Raw genomic sequence first — 26,343 nt, 5'->3', positions numbered from 1 at the left:
TAGCAGTGAGGAACCCAAAAGTTCTGCAGGCCGTTCGTTTTTATGTGGTAATGGTATCATCGATACAAATATCATTTTCAAATCAGAATTATTTGACTAAACCGTCTTTTAATTATTTTCACTCGATTTTCTACTTTTAAATCCAAAGATAGCTATTGCCTATTATGACACCTTAATATAGCATAATATATGATATATCCAAACTTCTTTCCCGTACAAACAAGCGCTTGATACAGTTATCTTATGTGAACATAATTAGGCTGTACTCAGAACTTGGCAGAACCCGACTGATTCAATTGGTAATGACGTCTAGGTTCGAATCTTCCTTGGCAAAGAAACGTTAACCACAGGGTTTTAAAAACGTATTAAACTGATACTTTTATCCTGGTGACAACACTTCTAAATTATATTTGTAGTGACTATCATATCATTGCATGTGTGAACTGTGATCTGGCCCGGATATCTTCGAGGAAGTATCCGTATCGACAGAAAAAATAACTTTCGGACGGTAACGGAACAATTGTACCGAGATACTGATAATTTCCTCCAGTTTAAAGGTGATCATCTTTCTCTTGGCCAGGGTACCGCGTGCAGTTGGAATCATCTAATCCTACAGTTTGTAGTGGCCGAGCGTATCAAGTCGATTACCACCATCCGTTTAAATTATCTATGTTTGAGTGTTAAAATTGCCCGTTATTAATAAGTTCTAGGAATGATCATATTGGCATTTTATTATACATTCCTTGATAAATTCGATAGTTTTGGATACTATCTGTGTTTGTTCGCAATTAACGGTTACCAAACCACTAAATGATTTATTAAATACCCATTATTAACCTTCTATAAAATCTGGTACGTGATATCCCCTTTTATTTCCCACTGGCATAAATCCTTCCGCTTTAAATCCACGATCGTTTGCATTCAGATAGAATATTTGTAATATTTTACTGCGATTACAGTGACTTATCAAGTAAACTTACAGTCTGATTTTGTTCACAACTCAGTCAAAATTTAGATATTCCATATCATTGAGACAGTCAAAGAATTCAGAATGCTTGGATGTTTCTTTAGAATCCCTATATCAATCGGTTATATCAAAGAAAGAGGGAAATGGGCCCCAAATAATAACGGCGCGGATGTTCCAATTTTAGACTGCATTACAAAGTTTTTGTCAAAATCTTTCTCTCTTATTGCCGAATTGATCACATTTCAATGACTGTAACCTTGATATCGATTGATTTATTATTATTTATATGAGTCGTTCTATCATCTGAGGACTGAATCTATCTGACAGGTGTGTTCTGTTCTTTTTTGTTCAATGGTCTCTAATTTTTTGCTGATTACCAAGAAGCAATTGTTGTCAGCCTCCGAGTCTTGAATTAGATCGGGGCAGCCAGCCTCCACCCCCTCGGCCTCCCTGACAATGATTGTCCTTTAATTGTTAACGTGACGATTTTCAAGACTAGATCGAAATGTTTCTACTTTCCGGGCGTATGTTTCGATATTATTTTCCGATATCATTGTAATATTTGCAATAGTTTGCGATTTTTTGTTTCATATTTGTCGATGATATCAGTAGGAATAATTGTTGGTACTTAGTTTTAAGACGTCGTCTCGAGGATGATAACAGTGGTAATGATTGTCCCTTGTCGGTACTAAATTTTTTTAAAAGTCGTCCATAACGGAGGCTTAAATTTTATGAGATATTTGTGCTCCTAGTCCAATATCATATCATTTCTTTAAAATTTCATACATTAGTCTGTAGTCACAATGTTTTTGTTCAAAATGTGGGCATTAAAAATGATCGCAGTTGATCTCAATTTTCTCATCTGTCCTTAGTATAATATTAAGTAATAGTCGCTTTGATAATAGGCGGTGAAGAAAAGCCAACTCGAGGAATTTGAAGATATCGTATTCAACAAGTGGTATTAATTATTAAATGCAAGATAGGAAATACATTCGCATCTGCTTTTGTTTGGCTAGGAAACTATTGTGCCCTTCTAGAAGATATCGGAGAGTATTCATCCGTAAGCAACAAAGACTTGATGAGTTGAGCTTGAAGATTCTGCCTTGCCATTGTTTAAGACTCCTCAGTTTTATCTCTCTTTCTTATGCTTCATGACTATCCTAACTCTTTTAGTGACACTGAAGCTTTATACTTTTGTGGCCCTTTTCGGAATACCCGTCTGCTTCCATTTCGAAAGAAGGTCAGAACCTGGGACAAATAGAGATGAAGGGGTGTTTTAACTTTGCGGTCAGAACTATTTCAAGCATGTGTTAAAATGCCTAGACATTACCGAGATGACTGACAGTGATTTAAAAATTCAGCACCATTTCGGCAGTTGTAGTGTGATGCGTATAAGAGCACGTGGGCCCCAAGTCCCGGTTTGTCTGAGGTAAAATCGACTATGTCTAACTAATTGCGGTAAAAAAAGTTTAATATCAGAGGTTAAAACTTAATATGTTGGGGCCAACCGGTCCCTGTGGCAGTACACAATCTCCATTATCAGCCGGCATCACGATTATTTTTAGTCTTCCTTGCCGAAGCGTGACTCAGGCGATTGAGAGAGTGGTTCTTAAAATAACCATAACCCTATGATTTTACGCCAAGCCTTGATATTTAGCACCTTTCTAGATTAAAATGAAACTATTTCACACCTCTAATAGCTGCTTTATCAAAGTTGTTGGCCAGAAGATTAAAAAGACAAATTATCACCGTGTTTTTAAAGTTCTATTGTTAGTTTGTTTAAGAGTTTTCTATATTTGTCAGACGTCAGTTGTCACAGGAATCACCAAATGGGCCAACTACATGACCTCAGACGGGTCTATCTGTCTATCTATAAATAACGGGTCTATGTATAACTCACTCACTGTCAAGACTCATAGGTGTCTTTGGCATCAATAGTTTTTGACTTCTTTTTTCTCCTTGATTGCATGGTCTCTTCGAGGAGTGACCTGGGCCACCTTGTCTTCTAACTCTCTTCTAGAATCCGTTCTTATTCTAGAAATACTGCATGATTAGTCCAGAAACTTTTAAGAAAGGATGATTTAATGCCGCCCTTCCAAAGAAATCAACGGTAAGCACTTATTATGCACCACCAGATTAAGTAATCAATTTATTTTCTTTGTGAATAGCCAATGCACAAAGAGAAAATGTGTCCTCAAATTTTCTCGAGCACTGTATTGGCTGAAAAAAGTGATCATGGCTACAATTATCTAACTGACTGGCCGGTGGAAGAGTTCTGGAACTTATTTTACAATAAATGACACGCGAAGTTGTGAAAGTTTTAAAAGGCCCGAGTTCTTTGTTTGTAAGCAACTCATTGCCTGGTAACTTTAGTCGGCCGTGCAAACATCAACAGTGCGCTCGGACGATACAGGTCTTGTCATGAATTTTGAGATATACACTCTCAAAATGTCGCACTTCAACTTTATCAAAGTCTTGATTCGTTTTACTGGTGACAAGATCATCAGATTAACGGCTAAGTCAACTCTTGTTGTTTAAAAGTTTTGACTTAAAGTGTTCTGCAGAGCTGAGCATTTAATTGCAGCAAAACTTACCGGTGACCGACACATCGTTAGTTCATACTCAAGGATAGAATTTGTTCAATAGCCCATTGATTACAGGTCGGTGCCAGCCTCTAGTCTCTCTCCGCCGAATCTTAAACAAACCCTACATCCCCTGGTGACCCATGACCCCAACTTAGCCAACTCTCAATCACGCTCAGTGCCGTGAGTGCGGTTTTTACCTAGACAACAGCCAATTTTAGCTAACAAAGCCCCCGAAAAGACATCTTCAATTTGTCACTGCGGACAATTCGCGATAATTAGTGTTTTTTCCTCAATATTATCGGTGCGGAGCCCGGTAAAAAAAGGAGATGATTTGACTCTGACTTTGTTATTTCCGACCCAGGTACGGTTTGATTAGCATTTAGCAGTGAACAGACATTACGTTCCTTTAATAAAGCGGTTCTCTCAATCATTGAGGTGTTCCTCGGTTCCCCCGTCATAAATCATCATAGTTTATTAACTTATTAATGCGTTGTTACCATCATAATTAGATGACATTAATGCGGATAAGTTCAAATAATTACGTTATTCGCATTAACGTATGAGCTTGTTACTAGTCTAATGATTGAACTGTTAAATTTAAATCATCGGCAGCATCCTAAATATAGAATGCTACGTCTACTTCTGCAGTCTGATATGAAATAATGTTCATGCTTGACGGACCACTACAGACAGTGTTTGCGTCATTGGATCACCAATTGCCGCCCTAAAATTAGCGTCCCCAAGTAGAACCATTCACTGCAGAAAGGCAACAGGTTACCGTCTACCGGCTCTAATTTAGAGATCTGGTCCAGATCAAAGGTGTTGCTATTCCGGGGCCGGACTATCCGTCATCATGACACGTCACAGCGGGGGATTAACCTGATATAATATAAATACCCAGTATCTTGTCCACCATTATTCAGTTGCAGTTTACATTTGGTTGGGATACTGATACTCTGCGGGGGTTGGGGTTTGTGGGGGTAGAACTTTTCAGTGGGCGCTTCGATTAAGCATGAGTTGGATTTGTCTCCAAATTCACAATTCAGCTCATGAGTGACGGATAATTAAACAACTTGTGGCATTGATTTGTCTTTTTAACTGTTTAATTTAATCTCGCCACTTTGCAACAGGGTTAATCCTTAGCTTAACCTTGCAATAAATCAAATTTGGTGCGGAGTTTGTAGTCTAGCACAGAAGTTCAGAAAACCGAGCCCAACTAACGAACCCAGATCACCACCAAAAACAAGACACACTGACCTTATCAAACGCGATAGCTCCGCACATGATCTTTCCAGGGCCCTGCCCGACTCCTCCCCCACGATCAACTATTAATTGTATGAAATTAACAATCGGTAATCCCTATATCCGGCCCTAATCAGCTTATGTGCACTCTCTCGTAATGAACTTTTAACAGCAGGTGGCATGACCAACGTTTATTCAGGATGTCGTCTGATTTTAGTATCGCTTTAATTTCACGTCATGCAACTAGGCTTAATAACCGGTCTTATTTATAAGCCCTGTTATATTGACATGATCAACGCTTTGGTTTTACAGCAGCTGCAGCTGGCTTCAATTTTCATGCCCAGATTTTCGATTTTAAAAAATTTCAATTTGCCACACCATATTTTTTTAAATCAGCCAATGACTATCGACCAGTGATCATTAATGAATTTTTTCTTACACTGCATGGCTATCTCAGTACTGAGAGAGCGTGCCTGCTATCTAATCTACAGGATTTTAAAATCTATATTTTCAATCTTGATTCAATTAGTTGTTCCAGCTTTACCCAATTCTAAACCTTTATCTCTGATAGCAAGAACAATCCGAAGACATGTCTTACACCGCAGTTATCTTACTTTTGGTTTCAACCCTCGCCCTCATCCTGTCGACACAAGGTAAGAAATTTACATAACCGGTTTAAATATTACCATTTCGGTATGATTTGACTCCAAATCATAAATTCTGAAGTCACTTGAACAGCTTATTAGTAATCAATTTCCGTTTTTAACCGAACCATCCTTTCAGGAGCACCACAAAAGAGGAGAGAGCACTACAGGAACATGGCAATGCAGAGAAGAAACAATTCACCACAACTATCCGGAAACCAGGACATGATTGAAAGTGAAAGCAGAAGATTTGAACTTGAAGAATTTGACCTGTTGGAAACCCCTCTTTCTTCTAGATCGCTGCCTGGTACGTGTTTTTACGTGTTTTTTAAGTATTGTAAATTACAGAATATTAAATTATCTGATGAGAGTTAGGTACTTGATTCTGGTGTTGCTTTTCCTCGGTGTCATTCAATTACCATGTCATTCGTGATGAGTGTCTGAGCTATATTCTCGATCGTTTTATGCGGTGACCAGCGAGATTGTCTAACAGAAGTAAATTTCAGAATCAGAACAAGAAAATGATGTGTCAGGAGAATCCTCAGTTCACTCCGGACACAGATCCGGACACAAGGCTGCCGGACACCGGAGTCGCGGCACTGGCAGAGGTAGACATGCCAGGCGACACAACAAACAGCAGCCAAAAAGTAAGTTTTTCCCCGATTTCTGATTGTTTTCCCCAATAAACCCCGAATTTTTGAGATTTTTGAATCTAGCAAATGAAACAGTTTCTTAATAACTAGAATCAAAGGTTATGGTTACTGTTTTCTGACAACAATATTTTCAGCACAACATGCAAGAGCAGCGGGCGCTTTCTTCTTCCACCAAGCCTGGCCAACAGGCTAAGAACCTCCAACCTCAAGTAGTTTCCAGACACCAGCATATTCAACCAGAATAACATGGTTACGATAATCGCCAACAGCTCGAAATCACCTACGAAATCACCCTGGATTACTGCAGACTGAAGGTTGACGAAGAAGATAGGAAGACCAGATCCAGATAGGATCTCAGAATTCGAGACACGTGATCGGACACGTAATCAATCACGTGATCAGACTCCTCCAGACTGACTACTAGGTATTTTGATGTTACTCCGTAGCGAGATGAAAAGACATTTAGACGGTATAGACATTTTTGTTTGAGATAGGTAATAATGAACTTCAGCCATAGATTGGCATGGGATGGTTAGTACAGAAAGCACAAGTCAATTCGGTTGGGCTTATTTATTTGTGCACAAATTATTTATTGTATTTATTGTATTGTTGATGGTTCTATTTTAATGAAATTCAACATGCTCATTCCTATAAAGTTTTGAGATTATTTAAATTGCAGCATGATGTGTGTGTAAAAGTTATTGTAATTTTGCCCGTATATGGCGGCATTAACATTAATAGCTACAATTTATTGTTCATTCACATGACAAATATCTAAATACCTTTATTTTTATATGAAGTGTCTTCTTTCTAAATCTAAACAAGTAAAAATAACCCAAAAGTCTTAACAAAAGTTAAATTTTCCTCAATTTGCATCTGTCATTCTGTCTGCAGCTTTTCAACAAGCCATTTATATGCCGAAGTCGTGACGCAGGTGCTATCCGTAAATACTCTGATTTTAACATAACCTGTCTACCGTCTAGACCCCAGTTAATCCAAATATTCGATACTCAAGTACGTATCGACAGGTGCTACAAATAGATTCTACTTGGCTTGAATGAGTACTACAGTGCTAACTCGGGCTTTATATCAAGCCGAGTTAACACTCACCTAGTATAAGTACTAGACTATCAACCACTCACCTAGTATAAGTACTAGACTATCAACCACTCACCTAGTATAAGTACTAGACTATCAACCACTCACCTAGTATAAGTACTAGACTATCAACCACTCACCTAGTATAAGTACTAGACTATCAACCACTCACCTAGTATAAGTACTAGACTATCAACCACTCACCTAGTATAAGTACTAGACTATCAACCACTCACCTAGTATAAGTACTAGACTATCAACCACTCACCTAGTATAAGTACTAGACTATCAACCACTCACCTAAAGTACTAGACTATCAACCACTCACCTAGTATAAGTACTAGACTATCAACCACTCACCTAGTATTAGTACTAGACTATCAACCACTCACCTAAAGTACTAGACTATCAACCACTCACCTAGTATAAGTACTAGACTATCAACCACTCACCTAGTATAAGTACTAGACTATCAACCACTCACCTAGTATAAGTACTAGACTATCAACCACTCACCTAGTATAAGTACTAGACTATCAACCACTCACCTAGTATAAGTACTAGACTATCAACCACTCACCTAGTATAAGTACTAGACTATCAACCACTCACCTAGTATAAGTACTAGACTATCAACCACTCACCTAGTATAAGTACTAGACTATCAACCACTCACCTAGTATAAGTACTAGACTATCAACCACTCACCTAAAGTACTAGACTATCAACCACTCACCTAGTATAAGTACTAGACTATCAACCACTCACCTAGTATAAGTACTAGACTATCAACCACTCACCTAGTATAAGTACTAGACTATCAACCACTCACCTAGTATAAGTACTAGACTATCAACCACTCACCTAGTATAAGTACTAGACTATCAACCACTCACCTAGTATAAGTACTAGACTATCAACCACTCACCTAGTATAAGTACTAGACTATCAACCACTCACCTAAAGTACTAGACTATCAACCACTCACCTAGTATAAGTACTAGACTATCAACCACTCACCTAGTATAAGTACTAGACTATCAACCACTCACCTAGTATAAGTACTAGACTATCAACCACTCACCTAGTATAAGTACTAGACTATCAACCACTCACCTAGTATAAGTACTAGACTATCAACCACTCACCTAGTATTAGTACTAGACTATCAACCACTCACCTCGTATAAGTACTAGACTATCAACCACTCACCTAGTATAAGTACTAGACTATCAACCACTCACCTAGTATAAGTACTAGACTATCAACCACTCACCTAGTATTAGTACTAGACTATCAACCACTCACCTAGTATAAGTACTAGACTATCAACCACTCACCTAGTATAAGTACTAGACTATCAACCACTCACCTAGTATAAGTACTAGACTATCAACCACTCACCTAGTATAAGTACTAGACTATCAACCACGCACCTAGTATAAGTACTAGACTATCAACCACTCACCTAGTATAAGTACTAGACTATCAACCACTCACCTAGTATAAGTACTAGACTATCAACCACTCACCTAGTATAAGTACTAGACTATCAACCACTCACCTAGTATAAGTACTAGACTATCAACCATGATAAGTTATACGAATAAGAATACGCACGGATTGATCGGGATCATAGGCCCCCTCCCCCCCCCCCCCCCCCCCCCAATTAAACTATAATTTAGTACTCACCAGGCAGCAAGCAATCTTCCTTCGAAACAGGACCTTCCTTATCTCTCTTGTAGATCCCGAATATGGAGCCAATTGAAACCAAGCAGTCGATGTTGGAACTGCCGTCCAGAGGATCAAAACACACGATATATCGGCCGTGTTTTGACATGGGCACCTGTGAGGGAGGGGATTAGAGTAACAAAGTTCATTTTAGAATGGTTGTTGGAGAATCATTTTGGTCATAACTACATGTTGAAGTAAGAACTTTTAGATTTTCGGGTCTGAATTCAGTTATTTCAAAAATGTTTAAGATTGATCATCTTCGTTAAACTCTGTTATTTGTCATAATTAAAACTACCACTCATAAACAAAAGCAAAATCATTTGTCATTAATCTGTCACCGTTAGTCCGTTAAAGTATTGAAATAATGCTATAGTGTGGGAGTTTCCCAAGCTCAAGAGAGTCAACATTGTTACCACCTGGCGCCTAGAAATAGGCGGATTACAAACTTAGGACTAACTCAAAGTCCCTGAATCCCTTTGATGAGAAGACTGACTTGTATTGAAAGATTTTCTAGGCTCATACTTCATATTATTGTGTCTCTTCTTGTGAGATGTTAAACACGTTAATATAAAAGTTGCTCTCTGAGATTGTACCGTCAAAGAAGACTCTCTCACATAATTGTCTGATCATAAGAAATATAAAATGGGTTGTGGGTTTTAACTTTTACTGTCTTAATTCCATTTCATTATCTTAATTTCTCGATTGAATGGCGAATATGCAAAATCGTACCATCATTTTCGCTGTAATGAAAATTTGCAATTTTTAAAGACAAATGTCAATGGCGACAACTGTCATCTCTGTATTCAAATGTCTTTACGAGTTACGACCAGACAGTTGAGCTGGCTGCCACCTGCCTTGAGTCAAGACGCAAGGGTGTCTATAACTCTATATGGTCACAGCGTCTCCTATTTGCCTTAGAAGACGTTTCCCTGAATTCCCTGAAAACGTACGTTACAATATTTATCATTGTAGAATCTACGACGGTAGAAGTCAGAAGTCTCAATAAACTGCTCAGAATTATACTTTTATAGACACTAAGATATGAAAATCTAAGTAACACATCCAACCCCACTCAGGCCGCCCATCCCAAATAGCTTGAAATCTGTGACAAATCCCTAAAAATCCAGAATGAGAATCTTTACCCCCGGGCCCTGAAGGGGATTTGTGTTGCTGAGTATTTGAAACTTGTTTTGGTGGTTAAATAGGTAGTACATATCCCAAAGCATCACAAAGACCAAGTTGTAAGCTCTTGAACCACTCAAGCCACTCCCAGAGGCCATGCCAATCCCAAAATTACTGAAATCCAGGTAAAATCCAGATCGAGAATCTTTACCCCTGTAGTGCTTTTGTGTTCCGGGATAGGTGGCACTTGTTTTAGTGTTTAAATAGGTAGTACCTGTCCCAAACCATCATAAAAATTAAGTTTCGACCTCTCAACCCACTCAGGCCACTCCCAGGGGCCACGCCCATCCCAAACTTACTGAAATCCAGGTAAAATTAAGACCGAAAATCTTTACCCCCGTAGTGCATTTATGTTCCGGGGTAGGTGGAACATGTTTTTGTGGTTAAATAGTTAGTATCTGTCCCAAACCATCAGAAAAACCGAGTTTCGACCTCTTGACCCACTCAGGCCACTCCCAGGGGCCACGCCCATCCCAAAATTACTCAAATCTGGGCCAAATCCAGGTAAAATCTAGACTGAGAATCTTTATCCCTGTAGTGCTTTTATGTTCCGGGGTAGGTGGCACATGGTTTAGTGTCACAATGGGTAGTACTTGTCCCAAACCATCAGAAAAACCGAGTTCGACCTCTTGACCCACTCGGGCCACTCCCAGGGGCCACGCTCATCCCAAAATTATTGAAATCCAGGTAAAATCGAGACCGAAAATCTTTACCCCCGTAGTACATTTATATTCCGGGGTAGGTGGAACATGTTTTGGTGGTTAAATAGTTAGTACCTGTCCCAAACCATCATAAAATCAAGTTTCGACCTCTCCACCCACTAAGGCCACGCCCAGGAACAATGCGCAACTTTAATTAGCTTCATGTTTCATGCTACCCTGATCATTCCCCTGACCAGACCCCTTTGATATACGATTTTGGGCTCGAGGGTTCCCCTTTGTAATGCGATCTCTGAAGGCAGGCCTCCGCTTCGCAATACGAGCTCGGAAACGGGAGCTCTGCCTTCAGCGGTACGTATCGAGAATGACTCGGACCGAAAATTTTCTAAGTCAAAATATTTCAAAGTTTTTCTGGAAACTACTTTTGTTCATGTTTCATGCTACCTTGATCATAATGAGTCGAAAAAATCTCAGGCTGTGGCTGCCCCCCCCCCCTCCCCCATGGAGGAAATCATTCCTACACCCCTGTTTACCCCCGTATGCGATTTGTGTTCCCAGGTATTCTTTTTGCTATGAATTACTATCACCACTCATTCGAGGAATATGTTAAATCAAAGAATATTCATGTTCATTTTGTTCGAATGAAGGTTCATTATCGCATTTATTTGATAGTTTTGATAATCAGATCGAGCCAAATCTTATAGAATTGTATTTAGCCATTCGAATTACGTTTGTTCTGAAAAAATGAGAGTTGTAGCTTCTCAGATGACCGAGATACGAGGCATAGCGAGTTTATTCATTACATGTGATCAGGTGATTGGATTACCTGTTCAGGTGATTAGGTGACCCCGTTAAATTGCAAGGGAACCCAATCAATTTTGTTAACGAGATACACAAAATGCTTGATAACTTCGTCATTTCAAATTGGCCTCAATTAATTATCTACAGTAATCTGAAATACATGGGCGTCTAGCATGTCCGGAAAGAACATTATAGGTGATTTAATATTAAATGGGCGTGGTCTCAAATATTCGAATTTTCTAACATTGGCGACGGAATCCTCGAAAGAGTAGTTACAGCATGCCATCTGCAAAGTTACAGGATTTTACCTGGATTTGACCCATATTTGAGTAATTTTTGGATGGGCGTGGCCCCTGGGAGTGGCCTGAGTGGGTCAAGAGGTCAAAACTCGGTTTTTCTGATGGTTTGGGACAGGTACTAACTATTTAACCACAAAAACATGTTCCACCTACCCCGGAACATAAATGCACTACGGGGGTAAAGATTCTCAGTCTGGATTTTACCTGGATTTCAGTAATGTTGGGATGGGCATGGCCCCTGGGAGTGGCCTGAGTGGGTTGAGAGGTCGAAACTTGATTTTTATGATGGTTTTGGACAGGTATTACCTATTTTTACACTAAAACATGTGCCACCTACCCCGGAACATATAAACACTACAGGGGTAAAGATTCTCAGTCTGGATTTTACCTGGATTTCAGTAATTTTGGGATGGGCGTGGTCACTGGGAGTGGGTTGAGTGGGTTGAGAGCACTACAAATCCACTACAAAAATCAAGGAAACGTGCTCTCATTTGCCTGAACTTAAACCAGTATAAACCAGAGTATTCGGTTTTGGGACAGTGGTGTGTCCAGAGGATGAGTGAGTGTTGAACTTCCTGGCCTCACTGACAACTGTTAACTGTATTGAAGCAGAGACAAATATGCCGCGTTTTTTAAATTATTCAAAAAAATGAAGTGGCACTTATCATTGCTGATGTTGGTAACTCGAAATAAAGTCGTAGGGAATCTGGTCATCACCACGGTTACACTAACCATTATTGTAAAATAATGGGAGTGGGGTCATCAGTAGATCAGTGATGTCGTCGTTCTAATCGTCGTCGTCATCACCCAAATAAATGTTAAATCTATACTGCGCGTAAAATATAAACGCGTGTAGCGTCAATGCGTGTACATAAATTAGATTTGGCGACGCGCGTTCCGTAAAGTAAGTGGGCTGATGATCAGGCAACGTAAATGTCCTGAATTCTCCGATGGTTATCGAATTTGTACGGGTCTTTGTTTAGTTAAAAGTCCACAGAGTCTAAGATTAAATTATTGACCATGAAATCCTACACATATCTACCATATTCTATCGCACACTCTGCTTTCGACAACTCATTCGCAGCGAGAGCTGGAAGACTATGGAATATTCTCCCCAAAGTAGTCAATACTCGGAGGACTCTGCCTATCTTTTAAAAATGTCACACCCTTCCAGAAAAATCCCCAACTCTGATGGCCGTGAAGATGCTAATTCTAAACCTAAACTTCTCAATAGGTTGGTTCAGGATGACGGATGTAATATAATCGGCTCATCACGAAGAATTTATCGTTATCATAACAAAGCCCCTTCAGCTGCAGATTGCAAAGTCAACGTAGGAAAAGTGTTATCACGATCAGTACAATTTTTAGAGCACGATGTGCTTCAATCAATAACCCTTTTAACTAAATCATTTTTGAGGAATATAAGTAACTTGTGTAGGCATACCGTTCTTTCTCTTGTAATGTAAAGCCTGAAAGGTTTCTAAAAAGCAGATTTCAAACATTTTTACACACTAACATATTGATACCCAGTAGCGAGTTTTGTGAAAAATACAAACGCAGATCTACGTCATTGGCCGGTAATGTTTGCCAAATTTATCAAAATCTCTGAAGTTCACAAAAGTTCGCGCTCCCGGCTGGACTTGAACCAGCAACCTTTCGATTAACAGTCGAACGCGCTAACCGATTGCGCCACGGAAGCTATGGAAACGCACAAAATTGAGATTCTATATATTCATGTTCTCGACGTAACTGATGCCTGATTGTAACTACTCATAAGGAAAGTGGTGTTACTCAATAATGCAATAATTTAAATAATGAAACGCCTCAGTTTCAGGCTACTACTTGGACTATTATCTGCATAATGGTGCCACAGTATCAGTTAATGTATTTATGCAACAATGAAGTCGAGAATTATATGATTTCATGCATTTTCAGTGCCCTAACTTCCCAAATTACAGGAAGCGACGACTAAGGACTTGAAATGTGACTCTTCAATTACGTCTATAAATTAGGATCATTGGCGGGTCATTGGTCACAATTTCGCGACCAGTATATTTTGTCAATTTATGGTTTTGAACCTACTATTTAATTTTACGCTTCTCTACTTATATGACCGTTGCAGTTGTACCTTAAATCGTTTAGAATTTTAAAAGATGTTATTCAAGAAAAATGTTGCCCGAACAATATTTGTTCACGATTAAATGTTATGCATATTGCATGAACAATATACATTTGGTTACAGTTGTCAGTTACCCAGTAAATGCATCAGTTGTTGTTGTTCCTAATTGATTTAGTGCTAAATTGGCAACCTGTTCTCTTAATGGGTGTAGAAATAATAGGATATATTAGTGTAATGGATTAGTGTAATGTAATGGTGTATAGTAATGGATTGTAGTTTAAACAAGTTACAAAAAGTTAAAATCAATTGTGCGTGGTATGACCGCGGTTAAATATTTGTTGATATAAAATGGTGATACCAAAACGTAAATGTACCTCTATCATATCCTCGTTCTCTTCGGACACCATAGCACATGTCTGAAACATAGAATTATCAGCGATCTTAGTTGCCAAAAACAATACAAGTCATCTGCAGCTAAAACTTAAATGTCAGAGATAAATTCTCAAGTTTAATTAATAATCAATAATTTCCTCTAGATTATTCAACCCAAGTGCGCAACCGGCAACTGAGCAATAAATAACATAATAAACAATTAATGGACGCATGTAGAATGTATATTGTATAATAATACACATCACACATGTTGTTCATAACCCCTAACGTTTCCAAAATCATTTATTGAAAAGCCTGAAAATCTCCTGGAGACTAAGAGATTAGAACCTTCCCTCTGCTTCAGGGTCAATAATTAAATCAATGTTAACACACTGAATGTCAATAAATATCAGGGGGACTGAATCTTCATCATTTATAGCTACTCTACCTCAACCAGTTGGCCTTCTCTATTGCCTGGCTGTACTCAGTATTGATATTAATAAAACAATTATTTTAACAAAACAATTGTTTTAATAAAACAATTATTTAATAATAAAACAATTGTTTAATAAAACAATTATATATTTTTACGGCACAATCAAACAATATTGTAATTAATAAACAAGCTGACTTAGTAATGTCCAGCATGTTCAAATGAGTGTCCCACTTACACACAAGTGGACAGTATTACATTTGTAATATGTAATGATATGAACTCTACACAACATCTAGCACATTCTAGGGACATTCTGCAATAATACTGTTCTGTATTCAAGATGGGAGAATCTTCTAGAGCCTGAAAATCAATCCCAACTTTGTGTAACTCCGTTAAATGTGGATTTCTGGTAGATTCTGGAACGGTCGCATAATTATTTGTTATGAAATCAGTATTTTGTGATTTTAAGGAAGTTTTGTGTTACACTAGGGATTATCCACACTTAATTAAGATAGGCATCCACATTTCCGGAAGAAATAGCAGAAACAATGATTTTTACTAAACCACAACCCCTTCATGGCTTTGGTACTCATTAAACTCACAGACTAATGATAATTGGGCATTAAACTGTAGTCTAGTAATGAAAAGTAAATAGTAATGGCTGTGTTCACTATTCTAATAAGCCACGAGTGTCTCATTAAACGGCATTATACTGTATTTTACTCTCCAATGCTGATTTGACATTAGTCTCGTGCTTGTGTGTCACTAGTTAGATGTTATTCTTCTCTCATTTTTTCCATTCATCAATGTTTCTAGGTCGCTTTTTGACATCATAGAATGAACGGTGTACGAACTCAGCATTTGACATACGACAGTTTGGGCCAAGTCCCTCCAACCATCATATCTTAGAATCAGCTCGTTAGTTTCTCATTATCAGTTACTAATTAGTTACTAATCAGCTCGTTAGTTTCTCATTATCAGTTAGAGCAACTCGAATGGGTCATTAGGAGTTAAAAACCTTTAAATTTGATCACGTGTTTAGTAGCATTTTGAAGTGTTTTGAGGAGTTCAAAACACAACATGAATAGTCACCTGCGACAAATCATGATTGGTTAAATATTATCAAAGTATTTGAAAGTGGAAAACAAAACTAAGATTAGCAAGCACTCTCCGTTTTATTCTGGCGTTTAATTATGTTACCGCTGGAATCATGATTAGTCAAGCATATGAATATGGTGGTGCAAGCGGTGCTAATTCTTGTTAAACTATATAAAAAACCACGGTATGTGATTGAAATATTCGCTCACGTTACACGGCTCCAATCCTGGTCACATTAATGGCAAGGTGATCTTAGTTTAAAAGTGTTTTAGCGAGATGATCAGCACATCTGCACATTAACAAATCACAAACAAAACGTTAATAGTCTGATTTAAAAGTTCGTTCGTGTTCTTTTTCGTTGATTTACGTTGTTGTCAATTTATTGATCCAGGGTTTAGTTTTATTCCGAGCAGGACACGTGTAAACAGTGTTGGGTGTTTGACCACCACACCTCCTCCCACTCGAGGAGGTGTGGTCCAGTAGAATCCTTACATAAGAGGGGGGTCACTTTACCGTCGCGTTCTCCTGGGATCTTTACTTTACTTTACTTTACGTTGTTTAGCTGCAAGGCAGCAGTGTCATCTATGAAAACCACCCTTTTTCTTTTACTTCGGACAACCATGGCCGGCACCAGCACTTACAGGAACCCGAAGGATCGATAACTAAGGCCATCGATTGAGCAGCATATCACGCGACGAGTAAGGGAGGTCGACTAACGAACTGCGCCACTAAGCCACGGATCTTCGTGATCAGGGACAAAAGGAAATCGCGGCATGTACGGAATCGCGATTTTTCCCAATATTTGCGACAAATTTTATGTATAGTTTAATGTATAGTCTGTTAAAAATCGCGGTATCGCGATTTTTGTCAAAATAATCGCGAAATCTTTTTGTCCCTGTTCGTGGTGGATTTGGTGAGGAAGTGATCTCGAATCTGTCTGAATAACCAGTATAGAAACAACACATTGCTAGTATACAGTCTACTACTGTCTACTATACTACTACTATACTGTCTAGAACGCAACATGTTTCAAATACTATAATAATATAGTCAAATGTGTTCTTCATCTTTTCTTCATCTGGGTACTGGGTAATGGGTATGGGGTGGTGCGGATAGCAACACTTAGCAACACTTAGCAACACTTAGCAACACTTAGCAACACTTAGCAACACTTAGCAACACTTAGCATACTGGTAACTGGGTAATGGGTATGGGGTGGTGCGGATAGCAACACTTAGCAACACTTAGCAACACTTAGCAACACTTAGTAACACTTAGTAACACTTAGCAACACTTAGCAACACTTAGCAACACTTAGCAACACTTAGCAACACTTAGCAACACTTAGCAACACTTAGCAACACTAAGCAACACTTAGCAACACTTAGCAACACTAAGCAACACTTAGCAACACTTAGCAACACTAAGCAACACTTAGCAACACTTAGCAACACTTAGCAACACTTAGCAACACTTAGCATACTGGTAACTGGGTAATGGGTATAGGGTGGTGCGGATCACTAACGTAAAGTTACAGTTCACGTCTTACTGCGAGGTAGCTAACTTTATAACCAAAAGTCAGTATACATACGTAACGTAACATACATAACGTTGGGGCTTGTTTCTTAGACACAGAGTGCCCGATTGAAGTAATTCTTTGTTGCTGTTATCATTTATCACTCATTCGAGGAATATGTCTGTATACTGTATACTTTTGCCCCTCCCCTCGCTCCCCCTGGCCTGGTATTATATAAATACCGTACTATTAAGTATACCATACTCAATCACAATTATCAATATACTTGTTTTATTGTTATATTGGTCTTCTGCATTATACCCTCCAATTTCTCATATTTAATTAATTTCTTGAACTAGTACGCCTCTTTAAACAGTGTTTCTCTCCTTTAGATTGTTTTGCTTGTGTTCTCTTCCCCCTTGAGAGTGTTGTTATGAGAAACACAATTAGTGCAATCATCTCAGCCATTGTTATTGTTTGCACCTGCCTAGCAACCAGTGAAGTTAGACAGTCGGTGGCCAGGATGACCAGAGATTGCAAGTATTCGATACGCGATTTACCGCAGGCTCTGGTAAGTAAAACCACATAGTATGCGTTCGGATATTTGGTTTGAATTCAAAACCTATAATCACTGCCGGAAGAACGAGTATGAACAGACTAACGTAGACATATTAAGTTATGTTGGTATATATACCAACATAACTTAACTTCCATCACGTGCTGTTTGTTTATATTTTCTGAGTTAAGAGATAAGAACAACTCAACCGGATAGTCAGAAGATATGTCAACATTCCAACAGTTCCAAATTACAGATTGTAATTTGTGACAAAGCAAACAGGCCTGCCACTAACTCGTGATCTGGTCTTACACTGCTATTTTAGTACTGTATCGTGTGTCGTGTGTCGTGTGTCGTGGGTCGTGTGTCGTGTGTCGTGTGTCGTGTGTTGTGTGTCGTGTGTCACGTGTCGTCCCAAATAAACAGGGAACAGGTGTTCGAATGATCTGAACTTCTGTTGTCTGCAAATCATTTTCAAACGTACGGTTTTTAAAAAATTGGTTTTAGGTGTAAAAATTGGTTTTAGGTGTAAACAACCGTTTTAGTTGTAAACAACCGCATTCTCTACGATTATATTAGTTTAATTGTGCTATAATAAAACCCTATTGCATGTCTAATGTCTACATTACTTATTGCACATGGTACAAATTTTACGGAAACTTATTCCCCAAATAAATTCAGAAATATATCTCAATTCTCCATACATATTTCAGTTGTTGTTCAATGCGATCACCCTAGTTTTAATCTTCATTTAATCTTCATCACCAAACTTAAGATTCCATGTGATTAGTGATTACCCTGGTTTTAATATTCATTAGACATAACGTCATATCATCAAACTTAAGATTCCGTGTGATTACCATGGTCTTTAAATCTATAAATAAATTACGTGATCACGCAATTGACGTCATGTCATAAAACCTACGGCCAGACTAATCACTAAATCACATTGAAGAACTACTGAACCAACAGCTGATACCCCCTTCATCAGCTGAACATGACAGCGGCATTCTGCTATTTTTATAGACTTAGTTAACAGTTACCTGTTACACGTGTACTTCAATACTTTCAGTGCCTTGAAATTTGGAACAATACTAATTTGTCAACGAGAAGAAAACTAACAGCCAGGTGGCATATCGTTAGTACTTCAGTACAAAAAAAACAGTTGTAAGTTTGCGCAATTGTTAGTTATATTGTTAGTATGTAGTTCTGAAAATATGATGGGCACTGGGCAGGTTACTTACTTTATGTTACTTTAGGTTACTTCAGGTTAATAAATAATTAGTTGCCGGTCCGCTGATGGATTAGAGGCAGATCAGATTATAGGCAGATCAGATTAGAGGCTGATGGATTAGAGGCAGATCAGATTAGAGGCAGATCAGATTAGAGGCAGATCAGATTAGAGGCAGATCAGATTAGAGGCAGATCAGATTAGAGGCAACTCAGATTAGAGGCAGATCAGATTAGAGGCAGATCAGATTAGAGGCAGATCAGATTAGAGGCAGATCAGATTAGAGGCAGATCACATTGGAGGCAGATCAGATTAGAGGCAGATCAGATTAGAGGCAGATCAGATTAGAGGCAGATCAGATTAGAGGCAGATCAGATTAGAGGCAGATCAGATTAGAGGCAGATCAGATTAGAGGCAGATCAGATTAGAGGCAGATCAGATTAGAGGCAGATCAGATTGGAGGCAGATCAGATTAGAGGCAGATCAGATTAGAGGCAGATCAGATTAGAGGCAGATCAGATTAGAGGCAGATCAGATTAGAGGCAGATCAGATTAGAGGCAGATCAGATTAGAGGCAGATCAGATTAGAGGCAGATCAGATTAGAGGCAGATCAGATTAGAGGCAGATCAGATTATAGGCAGATCAGATTATAGGCAGATCAGATTAGAGGCAGATCAGAATAGAGGCAGATCAGATTAGAGGCAGATCAGATTAGAGGCAGATCAGATTAGAGGCAGATCAGATTAGAGGCAGATCAGATTAGAGGCAGATCAGATTAGAGGCAGATCAGATTAGAGGCAGATCAGATTAGAGGCAGATCAGATTAGAGGCAGATCAGATTAGAGGCAGATCAGATTAGAGGCAGATCAGATTATAGGCAGATCAGATTATAGGCAGATCAGATTAGAGGCAGATCAGATTAGAGGCAGATCAGATTATAGGCAGATCAGATTAGAGGCAGATCAGATTAGAGGCAGACTTAAACTTAATTAGACAAGGTACTAATGAGCTGCAGACATCTGTCCCTACTTCACTCTGGATTTATAATTAATTATATGTATATAATTATATGTATATATATAAAATAATTATATATTTATAATTAATTATATATATATTATATATTATTGATCCTAATAAATAGGATGAGTTTTAGTTGTACAGTAGTCTAATATCACCTAAACCAGTGGAGGAATGTGAGGAATTCGCTTTTACTTTGCTTTAATAAGGTTATAATCGTATTTTAATAAATCCATCCACTTTAAGCCTTCTATTTCTTTTAATGTTTGATTATTAGTTTATAAGTGATAATAATGTGTCATTGTTAGGATTCCTGTGCTGTCTGCAACAACACAGTTTAGTAATTATTCATTTTTGACAAATTCTTTTCATGATTATGTATGAAAGAGCCGGTTTGTCAGGTCTGCAATTTGTGCTCACAATGGTGTAGATTACTGATATATGGGCTCGAATCTCGATATAAACACTATTTTTCAAGACGATAATATAAAAGATGGGCTGGATATAAATACTATTTTTCACTTCATTAATACGATGATATAAAAAAGATGGGAGGACCGGTGGCGGCCTTATTGCGTTTTATGGTCGCTGGGAACGCCAGTCTCGCCAGCATTTCCAGGCTCAGATTCTACATAACTACATGTCTGGGCTAATAAAGGGTTTTTCGGAGAATCGTTCTCTTTTTCTATTAGAGACTGGAAGTGGCAGTATAAAATAGATTATTCTTGTTATTCACATCTAGATCATGTGGCACTCGTCTCGGAGGTCAAGAGCTTGGTCGGCAGGGACCGAGAGTGCCCATGTTCCCAAGGTTTGTCACATATTGTCAATCTTGTCGTATAGTGTCATACATTGTCGTGTATTGTCGTATATTGTCATGACAATGAGCACAATACTCAGTGGTGTTGTGATAATTATAAGTGAAATATCAGCTAAATTGAGACATGAAAATGGCAGAAGTTCCACTTGTACAACTGTAAGCATGTTTAACTGTTCTCCAAACAGATATTACACCCTGCTGAATGAGGATTATACCATATTATTATAATAATTCTATATTTTCAACACTATACAATACAATTTAGCTTCCCAAGATGAAGTTTAAGAAGATTTTATGCCTCATATTGTTGATTCCCTTCGTGTCCATCGTCCAACTACAATATACAATATTAGTTGTTGGCGTCTTTTCTTCGCACTTTCGCGGTATTTAGCCTTATGTTTGCTGTTATTTACTTTTGAAAATGTACATTTCTTTTCGGCAATCTTTGGAGTCTTCAGTCTCTAGATCCTAGCAAAATATTTGAATTTCAAACATTTGATATTATTATTTGGTATTACCTACTGCTGAATACCTAAAGTAACCTAAAGTAAGGATACAAATTATCGTTTGTATGATTATTCTTTAAAAAATAGGTTACGATATGATTAGTAAACCTTAACGTACTGGTAAATAAAAGTTAAAAACTTTTCTCCAGTGTATTTTTCCACTATATTTGTCCATGGCGGACACTTGTGTTTAAACACACCCCGTCTTACATCACTGACATAGAGGCGACACACTTATATAAATTAATAACAGCAGTACAAGTATGCACCAAGTATTCTGTATGTAGATTTTTTCAGAAAAGGTTCTCTCTCACGCTTTGATGTATGATTTTGTGACCCATTTTTAATTTTAACTAACTTGAACCGTGTCAACTTGAACTTTTGCATTGTGAATGTTTGCAGGATGATACTTTGGAATCGCCTGTTAAAATCTTCTGCGACACCTTGTAATTCTGAACTGCCTTTGGTGTATCATTGTATATATAATATGGTATTACTATATTAATTTTTTTTTTTTTTTTTGGGGGACTGGCCCGTGGTACCAGCCAATGTTTACTAAAAAAAATATATATAATATCAATGGTAATAAGAAATTCATCCCCGTGGGGCACATGCATAAATATAAAATGTAAAGGAAATCTCAAACTATTCAATTTAGACTCTACCGGTAAAGTATGCAATGAAGGTTTATAACTTAAAGTTTTATTTTCCAATGGTTAATAGGTAAAGATAAGAAAAGTAAAACAAGACTGAGCACTTCAAAATTTGTAGAATTTGTAACTTGATTTGAAATCGCGGCGATAAAAAAGAATGTCCTATGTTGGCAGTGTAATTGATGAGATATGCGACGTTTATTGAGTGATGCATAAGTGTGTGCATATAATCTAAGATGTAGAGACAAGGTTATTATCGGCATTTTGGTTTATGTTACGCTTTGATTTTCTTAGTCCTGTTATAATAGTAATACCATATAATACATTTTGCCTGCTTCCACATCAAGGCAACGAAAAGTCACTACAATTTACCTGATTGTAAAATGAACAAGTTCCCTAGGCAACTAACTGTAAATGCTTTCCATTTTAACTGTTTCAGTTTCAAAAGTTCACTAATATTACTCAAAGTTCAATTTTCTAGATGAGTAATTTTCCAATTTACTACGCATCTGGGCTCATTAAAGAGTGATTAGTCATTGCTACTAATTATTCCAGTAGGCCAGTGAATGTTTTAAATGCGTTTGAGATGATTTTTTTCAATGATTTCGAGATTTAATTGAATAGCACGTGCTAACCTAAACCAGCTGTTACTGAATCTCTAATCTGTTAATAATGTAACTGTAAAACCATTTACTACTAAGTAACGTGTAACCATGCTAATTATTCTCATGGTTATATCATGTTGTCATGGTTATATCATGTTGTCATGGTTATATCATGTTGTCATGGTTATATCATGTTGTCATGGTTATATCATGTTGTCATGGTTATATCATGACGTTGTCATGGTTATATAACAACTGCGATACCTTATCGGACCTTATTTGGACGGACATTACATGAACGGACATAATTGTGAACGGACATTAATATGAACGCTCGAAGGCATTCAAAACCATCAAAAATCCGAATTTTTTTCAATTTCTTGACGTTTTTTTAATTTCAGCAAATGATTTTTTAATCCATTTTTTATACAGTAAGTAAGAAAAGCAGTCATTAAGCAGTAAAAATGTTAAAATATGTGTACATGCAATGATCAGTGTCTAATATCACATATCATCTTCATTAAATGGGTTTTCGTGCATGAAATAGTCCATGCTTAAACAAGCATCAGTGATTTCTAGCTTTGTGGAAACCTTTTTTTATCAAACTACCCGGTCCTGCATTTCATTGTTAACTTTTACAAGCCATTCGGCGTGCAGTGGTTTTATCTTAGACAACTTTAGGTTAACCTTAACATCACGTGGAGCTTTCCTAGCACTGTTTCAATTTCATTACCTCCCCTCAGTAATATGAACTATAACAACGTCGGACAATGTCCTTGGCAACACGATTTACCGTAATATCTAGAGGCTGGAACAAGTTTGTCATGTTGGCGGGGACTAGCTCATGAACTATGTTGTTGAGTGCCATAATTTCGTTGACTTTTTTCCGCCAAGTGACCCTTGAAAACATCATATACTAGTAGAGTTTTCTGTGCCTCCGGCAGACCAAGGAGAATCTTTCCGTCGTTAACTTACGGCACAATAAAGTTCTCAAAGTTGTCATATTCTGGACAAAAAGTTCGAAATGGAAAAATTTTTGGAAAAATTTCAACGGACTTTAACTTGGACGGACATTAATTGAACGGACTTTATTTGAACGGACATTAAGATGAACGCTAGGGCCTCCAGCGTTCAAGTAATGTCCGTCCAAATAAGGTCCTATAAGGTAGTTTCAGAAACAGCTTCTTTTATAGAACAATGCTTCTGTGGAATGCATTGCCAGCCTATGTTAGACAGACTGAGAAAATTTCTATTTTCAAAAGAAAGCTAACTGAATTTGTCTGGTCTTCTGACGTATGCTGGCCTGATTAGACGGCCCATCATGGAATATCATATATTTTACTTTATGAATGTTATACTCGCTATAATTTGCCCCTCGCACCTGCAGTAGAACGCGCCGTTTTTTCTTCTATGAAATTAAGTCTTTGACCGTGAGTCGTGACGCTCCTTTTATCCAACTCGACTTTAGAATCTTTCTCTTAACTTGCGAATAGATTTTGAGAAGTTATACCCATTTCATGATTAATTTTACTTGATATGGAAGTCATTTTTAATTTTATTTCAATCATAGGCTTTACTATCTGAATTGAATCGGCGACCGGGAGCATTTTAAATCTCAGCTTACCCGGTTCATGCTATCTCTTCCCGATACACCGCCCATCAGGGGCTACACTCATCAGCCCTCAAACTCGCTGCTTTGCTGGAGGAATGACAGAGAGATCTCCTCTCTGTAGGGTGGAATCTCAACATATTATGCATAGGTGCCATAGGTAGGTAGGTAGTTAGGTAATTTCAAGTCTGCGAAAAATCCCAATCTTTCAGTTTTAGCACTTCCATAATTTCGGATACCACTTCTAAACATTCAAAGACTACCTTGTGTTATCTATTGATTATGTGAGAGAAGAGTTATTATACCGGTTCACGTTGGAGCTTACCACCACCACTCATTGGAAAACTAAATCGACTATTAAGATTATTAGTTCAGACACAAAGATTAATGGTCGATAAGTACCACTGCTTTTTTCACCACGAACTAAACCTTCGTCACGTTTTCCCGTGATGACCGTGATAACATGGTTGTCTCTTGGTCACGTGATAACCAAGATAACATGGTTGTCTCTTGGTCACGTGATAACCAAGATAACATGGTTGTCTCTTGGTCACGTGATAACCAAGATAACATGGTTGTCTCTTGGTCACGTGATAACCAAGATAACATGGTTGTCTCTTGGTCACGTGATAACCAAGATAACATGGTTGTCTCTTGGTCACGTGATAATCAAGATAACATGGTTGTCTCTTAACCACTCATGCGAAACAGCAACAGTCACTGCAGTTAAATATCATTTAGTGTCTAGATCAAATCATAATTATGCTCCAGTTGTGGCCTGATTTCCGATAAATTGTGATAAAATATGCTGAGAATCGTTGACAGTTTAACGGTAACTACTGGGAAAGTGTTTAGCATCACAATTACTGTTACAAAACTAAGGTTTCAATATTCCAACACGTGCCAGTCTCAGGTCTATTTCCGTTCCTGGAACTACCGGTTCATATTTAAAGTCTGCTGAAAAGTTGTCTAAAGATAAAAATACTACGACCGTGTCTCCAGTAACTGCGTCTGCGCACCTGGTACTTTCTACAGTAATTAGAACAAAACTTTTAAAAGTATAATTGCGTTCCATGTTCTTAACGAGTACCAAGATATAAAACGGAGGACTTTTATTCGACTAATCATTCGTCGAAATCTGAAGGTCGCCGAGAGGAGTTACAAGTAACAATTCGCTATTATGCTGGGCACTCTTCTAGTCGACAGGTAGTTGAGTTGTGCTTCTGTTTCGGTCTCCGATTCTTTTACTCCTTTTTTCGGGGTCTTGGAACTTTGTGTTTGATAGGGTTCAGTCATACTGCACCGTATTTAAGGCAGCGTTTGGTATCTTAATGGGTGAAAGTAATTACAAATACAATGGAGTTCTTGTCGTCAAAGGTTGTTATTACTGCTAAACTCTCACTAAGTTTTAAGCATTGTGATATATTATATATTATATATTATATAAGAACCGTCTAGTTCTCAAGCAGGATCTATATATATACATCCTGCTCAAGAACTAGACGGTTCTTCCTTAGAGTGGGTGGACACTTAGTTTGATGTTAATTTTTGTTAAGTTAAAATTTGCGTCTTAATACCCATTAAGACGCAAATGGGTGATGGTAAATGTTTTAATGGGTAAATATGCACATTTCACAATGGATCAGGTCGTCTTGGCTATATCGTGCATGGTTGATTACTTGATCATAATGGCAGCTCGGCGCCCAGCTCGGCGCCCTACACTGGCTGCAATTAATTTAAATGGATATTTAGTTTGTTAATTAATAAGATTAACAATGCAGCACTTTATGTTTTAATAGGTGATGGACAATGGATCTTGTCGTCTGGGACGTATCTAGCAAAGCGTATAATAACTTTAATAATAAAAGAACCTGAATTGTGGTTTGAAGTATTAGATCTAACCGGTTCTTTGGCTGGTTCTTATCTCGATTGAATGG

General features: G+C 38.0%; 2 protein-coding genes and 1 non-coding gene across 3 annotated transcripts in view; 1 reads left to right on the top strand and 2 right to left on the bottom strand.

Annotated features, from left to right (window-relative positions):
• LOC134820347 (uncharacterized) overlaps positions 1-26,343 on the bottom strand; it is a 52,872-nt gene that overhangs the window by 8,716 nt on the left and 17,813 nt on the right. Inside the window, exons 4-5 of the mRNA XM_063830654.1 lie at positions 14,358-14,399; positions 8,882-9,035 (exon numbers count right to left, since the gene is read on the bottom strand). Of these exons, the coding sequence (XP_063686724.1) occupies positions 8,882-9,035; positions 14,358-14,399 (196 nt within the window). The remainder of the gene's footprint in view (positions 1-8,881; positions 9,036-14,357; positions 14,400-26,343) is intronic.
• LOC134821133 (uncharacterized) lies at positions 5,370-6,884 on the top strand. The gene is made up of 4 exons (XM_063831798.1): positions 5,370-5,447; positions 5,578-5,745; positions 5,945-6,085; positions 6,226-6,884. Exons 1-4 carry the CDS (start codon positions 5,384-5,386, stop codon positions 6,282-6,284), a joined length of 432 nt encoding a protein of 143 aa, XP_063687868.1. The 5' UTR covers positions 5,370-5,383; the 3' UTR covers positions 6,285-6,884.
• Trnan-guu (transfer RNA asparagine (anticodon GUU)) lies at positions 13,490-13,563 on the bottom strand. Its single transcript has one exon. It is a non-coding gene; the product is annotated as a tRNA-Asn (tRNA).

This window comes from Bolinopsis microptera, chromosome 9, assembly GCF_026151205.1.
Source record: "Bolinopsis microptera isolate Bmic1 chromosome 9, MBARI_Bmic_1.0, whole genome shotgun sequence".
NCBI lineage: Eukaryota > Metazoa > Ctenophora > Tentaculata > Lobata > Bolinopsidae > Bolinopsis > Bolinopsis microptera.
Note: the sequence above shows the minus strand (reverse complement) of the source record. Positions and strands in the feature narration are given on the sequence as shown.